The 7,869-nt window shown below is 38.7% G+C and overlaps 1 protein-coding gene across 2 annotated transcripts in view; it reads left to right on the top strand.

The window, feature by feature from the left end:
* The window catches only part of SLC25A16 (solute carrier family 25 (mitochondrial carrier; Graves disease autoantigen), member 16), a 64,143-nt gene that overhangs the window by 8,157 nt on the left and 48,117 nt on the right, over positions 1-7,869 (top strand). For both annotated transcript variants that reach the window (XM_006835831.1, XM_006835830.1), the window contains exons 2-3: positions 3,131-3,223; positions 6,745-6,878. In XM_006835831.1, the coding sequence (XP_006835894.1) occupies positions 3,131-3,223; positions 6,745-6,878 (227 nt within the window). The remainder of the gene's footprint in view (positions 1-3,130; positions 3,224-6,744; positions 6,879-7,869) is intronic.

Here is a 7,869-nt window from a genome sequence, read left to right as displayed (position 1 = left end):
TCAGTTAATGCCACTATTATTCAAATTTGTGAACCATCCACTAAAGCCAGGGATGATGAAATTGAAGAATTCTACCAACTTCTTTGCTCTGAAATTGATCAAACATGCAGTCAAGATGTATTGATAATTACTGGTGATTGAAATGCAATGGTTGGAAACAAAGAGGATCAGTAGTTGGAAAATATGGTCTTGGTGATAGAAATGATGCTATGCTGGAGATTGCGTGATAGAATTTTGCAAGACCAATGACTCTTCATTGCAAATACCTTTGTTAAAGAACATAAAAGATGATTATCACATGGACCTCACCAGATGAAATACACAGAAATCAAATTGACTACATCTGTGTAAAGAAACGGTGGAGAAGCTTTGTATCATCAGCCAAATAAGGCCAGGAGCAAATTGAGGAACAGATCAAATTTAAATATGCAAAATTAAAACAAGTCCAATGAGCCAAAATATGACCTTGAACATATGCCACCTGAATTTAGAGAAGAACACATTTGATGTATTAGACACTAAAGACTGAAGACCAGTAGATTTGTGGGATGACATCGAGAACCCCATACAGGAAGAAAGCAAAAGGTATTAAAACACGAAAGACCTTGGCTGAAAACAGCGAATACCAGAATATGTTTAAGTGTGTTTTATTGACTATGCAAAGGCTTTAGATTGTGTGGATCACGACAAGCTATGGACAACAATGCGGAGAATGAGTATTCTGGGACACTTAATTGTGTTTACAAGGAATCTGTATATAGACCAAGAGGCCGTTGTTTGGACGGAACAAGGGAACACTGAACAGCAAAGTTGTGCACCAGGTTTGTATTCTTTTACCTTATTTACTCAATCTGGATGCTGAGAAAATAATCAGATAAACTGGATTGCATGAAGAAAAAGGTGGCATCAGGATTGGAGGAAGACTCATTAACAACCTGCAATGTGCAAATTATACAAGTTTGCCTACTGAAAGTGAATAGGAGTTAAAATACTCACTGATGAAGATCAAAGACCACAGCCTTTGGTAAGGGTTGCACCTCAATGTAAATAAGACAAAAACCCTCACAATAAACGACATCCCATATAAATGTAGAAAAGATTGAAGTTGCCTATGACTTCATTTTGCTCGGATCAGCCATCACCTTTCATGGAAGCAGCAGTCAAGAAATCAATGAAGTATTGCTACGTTTGAACCCAGTCTGTTTTGGAAGAAGTACAGCCAGAATGCTCCTTGGAAGCCAGGATGGCCAGACTTCGTCTCTCATACTTCGGACATACTGTCAGGAGGGACCAGTCACTGGAGGGTGAAGTGGAGGGTCAGAGAAAAAGAGGAAGACCCCCAGTGAGATGGGTTGTCATGGTGGCAGCAGCAATGTATTCAACCATAGCAATGATTGTGAGGTTAGCTCATGTCCGTGTTTTCTTCTGTTGTTCAGAGGGTCACTATGAATCGGTACTGACTTGATGGCACCTAACAACAATAACACGTATCATATAAGGAGCCCTGATAGCATAGCGGGTTATGTGTTGGGCTGCTAACCTCAAGGTCAGCAGTTCTAATTCACCAGCTGTGCCATAGGAGAAAGATGAAGCTTTCTGCTCTCTAAAGATATACAGCCTTGGTAACCCTGTACAGGGTCACTGTACAAGTCAGAATTGACTTAATGCTTAGCAACCCATATGATATGCAGCACTCATATAAAAGCTGCATTGTCAATATGAGATAAAAAGGTCTTTTCTAAAATGTGTAAGGGTTTCTTGTCTGCTGGTGACCAATGGCTTCATGAATTTCCTTTTTTTAATGGTCCTTATTCTGGATTTGTTCATCTTGAAATGGTAGAATACCACAGCTGCAGACCTCAGTTTATGGCACATAAGAAGCTGGTTAACTTTTCCTTGTCATGACTTTTCTCTGCTTCTTGGGAGCACGTCCAGCATCCCTAGTGGTACTTCATTTGAGTCCCACGGTATTACTCAAAGTGTATGGTATTGTACTAAATATGATGAAAAAGACAAAAGAGCTATGAAAGATGACTTTTCACTGTGATGCAGTATTTACTGGAGAGACACGAACTGATCACAAGAAGATAATTCACATCACATGGCATTAAAAAAAATCTACGTATACGTGGGCCTTTGTAGTTCAAACCTGTGTTGTTCAATGGTTAACTGTATACCGTATATTAGAAGGTTGCATCGTATATTAGATAAGTTGTAATGGAATAAATAAGAAGGACAGCAAGGCAAGGAAGTGGATAGGAAGAGTGGATATAATATTAAATAAAGATGATTTTAGTAGTTACTGAAAGGGTGAGCAAATAATTGAAGAGGTGTGAGAGTTAGCAAGCTGCTGTTGGAGGACAAAATTTCAGGTGGAACAAATGCTAATGTAAAGACTTCAAAGCAGGAGAGGACCTGGTTGGTTCAAAGATCTGTGTGCATGGAGTCAAGTGTTAGTGGTGGAAGAAGGAAGTTAGAGAAGCAGAAAATTAAGGGCTTTGTGAGATTCTGAACTTGACTATGAGTGTAATGGTGAGCCATTGCAAATTTTAAGCTGAGAAGTGATACAATATGGCTTACTTCAAAAGATTCACTTTGCCTGTTGAAAATGACTGCAGGTGTGCAAATATTGAAGCAAGGAGTCCAGTTTGGTAATTGCTGCAGTAATTCAGATGATGGATGATGATGGCTTGCTGTAGCAGTGGAGGTGGTAAGAAGTTGTGAGATTCTGGACATAGATGAAAATAAACAGGGTTTTCTAACAAGTTTGACATGGGGCGAGGAAGAGAAGTCCAGGCTGATTCATTTTGGCTTGAACAGTGAAAGAATGCAGTTGTCATTGACTGAAGTGGAAAAATGTCCATACAATCACATTTATGAAATATTTTTAGTGGTGACCAGATATTAGGGGACTGATTTACAGTCTTCAAACGTAATTTTTAGTCTGACAGGCTGAATTTTAAATTACAGAGAATGGGGACTATAGCATATTGATGCTACATGACAATTCTACCCACGGAAACTAGAGACCAGAGGGTTTGTTGCTGAAAAACCAATGATTCCTATCTGAAATAGATACCATACGATTTCTTCCTGACCTTGAATTTTATATATGTATTTATTTTTTAAGGTATTGCTGGATGCTGTGCTAAAACAACTGTTGCCCCTTTGGATCGAGTGAAGGTTTTATTACAAGCTCATAATCACCATTACAAGCATTTAGGTGAGTTGATGGATGCTTAACGATAGTGGAAAGAGGACACAAAAGGGAGAGTCAAGTTTAGGGACACATTTTACAAGGGATGTATTTCTTATCCACTTAAATCTTTTCATTTGCAATTGTGTTTATATACAGTATCATTTTATTGCTGTAGTTAAGTGTCATCGAGTCAGTTCTGATTCACAGCGACACTGTATAGGGTTTCCAGGGAGAGGCTAGTGGGTTTGAACCTCCGACCTTGTAGGTAACAGTCTAGTGTTTATCCTGCAGCGCTGCACTAGGGTGTCCTGTTATTCTCCAAACCAAAATCTTGGACTCATTGAACTAAGTGCTGCTTGTCACACCCTTCATAGACAACTCAACTTCTTATCCTGATTAGTGATTGAGATAAAGTTTGATGACTATAAAACTGAAACAGTCATTACCCTGAACAGTTAAATAAGTCTCCCACAATCCAATGGCAATTACTTTGTATGAATAATTTCATTATTTAAAAAAAAGAAATCAAGCTCTTGTTTGTTTTTGTTGTTGAACTTTTTATTATAGCTTATGCACGTTTCTACACATTTTTCCCTTGCTTCTTACAAACAGAAAAAACTAGCCATTTAAACAAACATGGTATGTCATTGGTAGAAGAAACAACTTTTAATAGCCTTTTTCAAAGGTAGTTCGACAGTATCAAAGCCTTTGTTGTTGTTGTTAAGTACCGTGGAGTCGGTTTCGACTCATAGCGACCCTGCACAGGGTTTCCGAGGCTGTAAATCTTTACGGGAGCAGAAAACCTCATATTTCTCCCTTGGAACAGCTGGTAGTTTCGAGCTGCTGACCTTAAGGTTTGCAGTCCAATTCGTAACCACTCCGGGCTGCTAACCTTAAGGTCAGCAGTTCGAAACTACCAGCTGTTCCGCTGGACAAAGATGAGGCTTTCTGCTCCCGTAAAGATGTGCAGCCTTGGAAACCCTGTGCAGGGTCACTATGAGTCAAAACTGACTCCATGGCACATAACCATCAACTACTACCATGCTACCAGAGCACCTTTGTTGTTGTTGTTGTTGTTAAGTGCTGTGGAGTTGGTTCCGACTCATAGCGACCCTGTACAGGGTTTCCGAGAGCCTTTACAACATTGGAATTCCAATTTAGGAGTGAATCCAGCTTAGGGAGTAATCAGAGAAAGGTGTGGCCAACTCCTACCCTTCTCCACCCCCAAGAGTTGAGGGCTTCCTGGTTATGAGTCAGGCCAGTGTGAGACGGGGCCAACTTCATCACCTTGGTGCCTGGATTCCGGCAGGCTCAACTCCAGACATGCAGGACCGGCAGAGTCACTAGACCTGCAGTAGTCTTGCAGAAACCCTCATTGCCCTGCCCCCAGTTGCCCTGTGGTCCTAACAGACACTGAAACCCATTTCCTCAAGGGCCTCCATGAACAAACTACTTCTAGATTGAGTGCCCTGAACGTTGATAATATTTAGGACTATAGGAACTCCATCAATGGCCAGGAATTCTGCTGTCGTATCCCTCCCACACACCAGCTTGTGAGCTCCTTTCTGGTAGGAGCTCCCTAGAGTTTTCCTCTCCAGGTCAAACAGCTGCACTGTTTTTGGTTTTGTTTGTTTGTTTTGGTTTTTTCCTTTTATTTTGTTGTTTTCATTTATTTATTCTTTCTTCTCCTTCTTTTCCCTTCCCTTGAAATTTATCCTTTTTATCTCTGCTAATGTTTTTCCTTTTCTTGTGTTTCTCTTCTTTTTTTAATATTTCTTTACTACTTCCTACCTTTCTCTTTTCTCTTTTCAGCAACCTTCTCCCTGTTTTTGCTAAGTGTTTTTGTTGTTGCTGTTTCTTCCTTTTGTTCTCTCCCTTGTTTTTCTCTGGCTCCATTTTCCTAGCCCTCTTTTCTCCTTTGAGTTATATTCTGTTTCTCAGGCTGCAACCTGTTTTCAATGATATTTGCTCCCTTATTATTTTCTCTCTTCATTATTGGTTGCTGGGTTGTTTTTTTTTTTAATTTTTTGGTTTTCTTGTGTATATGTGTGTAGGTTGGTTTCTCCTGCTTCCCACCGGACAGGAGACAGCAGTCATGCCAATATAGCCCAGCCATAACCATAACGCTGGAACTCCACCCAGTGGGCAAGAGGCAATGTTGTTGCATAGTGCCATTGAGTTGATTCTGACTCATAGCCACTCTGTATAGGATTTCCAAGGAGTGGCTGGTGGATTTGAACCACTGATCTTGTGGTAAGCAGACTAGTAATACCAGCTCCTCTACCACCTGATCAGGGCTCCTAGTGTGGCACTGCTGGATCAGCACTAGACTTCGAACTGCAAAATTGGTAGTTTAAACCCACCAGCTGCTCCTTGGAAACTCTATGAGTTGGAACCGAATTGAGGGTATTTAAAAACAACAAATACCACCTTATCAATGATAGCAGCAGCCAAAACCAGCCAAACATAACCTAAACTGAGGTGCACAAATGGAGAACAACATACAGGTTTCCATTCTGTAACTACACGCACTGGAGACAGTTGGTGAGGGCCTAAGAATACATTAGCATACAGTCATCAATTAAATACGAATACACCACCACAGTGTTCCAGAGAAAAAAATTAATTCACATGCAGAAACAAGAGAATGACTCAAACAAATGACTAAGATGCATAGCCAAAAAAAGATTTCTGAGGAAGAAAAGGTAATTGTACTAACTGAAAAAGAATTCTAAAGAACTTTAGATACCTTCAAAGAATTGACAGAAAGGTTCAGGAACCAAAGAGAAAAAACGACAAAAAACTTTAGAAGAGCTCAGGAAATTCTTCTAAATTTTTGTTTGCAAGATCAATACAAAATAAATGCAAAATTTGAAACATCAATATATATGGATCAGAACTCAGGCCCTGTCTAATCAGTGTTTGCATTTAGTGTCCTAACTAGTGAAAATTTACTGCAAAATAGAAATCTTTTCTATAGGTAGTCTTTTTACGTATTTTATTTAACATTTTAAAAAATATAAACAAATGATAGCCATGTATCTGAGTCTTTTGGGGAAGCCTTCCTTCATCTTCCTGGATAGACTTGGTCTTCTTCAGTAGAGTATGTGGACCTTGAAAAAATATCCGTTGTGATACTGTGTGAGCATTTGTTTTAAATCTGTTTTCTGGCTCTGTCTCTATGCTGGGACCCATAAAGAGAATACATTATGGGTCATTTTTCAGTGATTCCTTAGCAATTTGTAGTATGCATGATTAATGACTATTTCTTAAATTTTTATAGTTTAATTTACTGTGACTATAAATATATTTGTCTACAATTCGTGCTTGCTTTTACCTTACATTTTATGATTTTATTTTTACAAGAAGTTATTTTTAGTAGGGTTTACTGCTGTTCAGAATTTATGATTCATATAGTTCCTTAAACAAAATGATAATCATGAATAAAATAGCATGGTAATCTGTGATTATTATGAAATTTTTATATTTCGATGGTCTTCTCTGTTTTAATAGTATTTTACTTCTGAAAATCTTCCCAAATATAGGAGTGTTTTCTACATTACGTGCTGTTCCCCAAAAGGAAGGATACCTTGGTTTGTATAAAGGAAATGGTGCAATGATGATTCGAATCTTTCCCTATGGCGCAATCCAGTTTATGGCGTTTGAGCATTATAAAACGGTACTTGAATTTTTATCTGTTTTTTCTTGTGTCCTTGAATATCACCATTACTTGAGAATGCATTTGCCTTTGCCTTTAATGTTACTTTGGATGAATGGGTAAAGAAATGCCTTTATGAAGGATTAATACTCATGATACTTTAAATTTTTAATAACTTTGTTTCGAGTTACTTATTTCTAGAATCACTTATGAACAGGTTCTTTATGTTCATACTTACACAAAAAGGGGCAGAGTATCCTTCAAGTAGATAATTACGTACGTTGGTGTTGTTATGTGTTGTCAAGTCAGGTCTGACTCATAGTGACCCTGTATAGGGTTTCCAAGGAGTCCTGGTGTGGCGCTTTGGGTTATTGTATTGGACTAAGGTTGGTTTGAACCGCAAGATTGGCAGTTCAAGCTCACCAGCTGATCCTCCTTGGATAGCTATGACAGATGTGACTTGAAGGCACTTAACAATACCAACAATAGGGCTTCCAAGGAGCAGTTGGTGAACTTGAACCTCTGACCTTGCGGTTCAAACTGACCTTGTAGTCCAAACTGACCAGGACTCTATTTCTCTTTCTCACTCTAATTTATGTCACATGTGAGTAACTTCTTTATGTTCATACTTATAAAAAAGAGGCAAAGTATCCTTCAAGTAGATAATCACATAAAGAATATATGTGTGTGTGTGTGTGTTTATAAACACACATACGTGAGTGTGGCGCTGTAGAATAAACTGCTAACTGCAAGGTCAGTGGTTCGAACCCATCATTTGCTCTTCAGAAATCCTATACAGAGTCTCTATGAGTCAGATTGACTGGACAGCACTATACTATAAGAAAAATACTGTATATATTTATATACACATATATGGACTTCTGGTGTGATACTGTAGGATCAACACTGAACTGCAAACCACAGGTCAGCCATTCAGATTCACCTACTGCTTCTGCTTTCAACTCAACAGCACTTAACAACAATGTACATCTATATATGTGTAATAAGCTAG

This window comes from Chrysochloris asiatica, unplaced genomic scaffold (genome assembly GCF_000296735.1).
Source record: "Chrysochloris asiatica unplaced genomic scaffold, ChrAsi1.0 scaffold00020, whole genome shotgun sequence".
NCBI lineage: Eukaryota > Metazoa > Chordata > Mammalia > Afrosoricida > Chrysochloridae > Chrysochloris > Chrysochloris asiatica.
The sequence above is the reverse complement of the archived record's forward strand: the minus strand, read 5'-3'. Positions and strand labels throughout refer to the sequence as shown.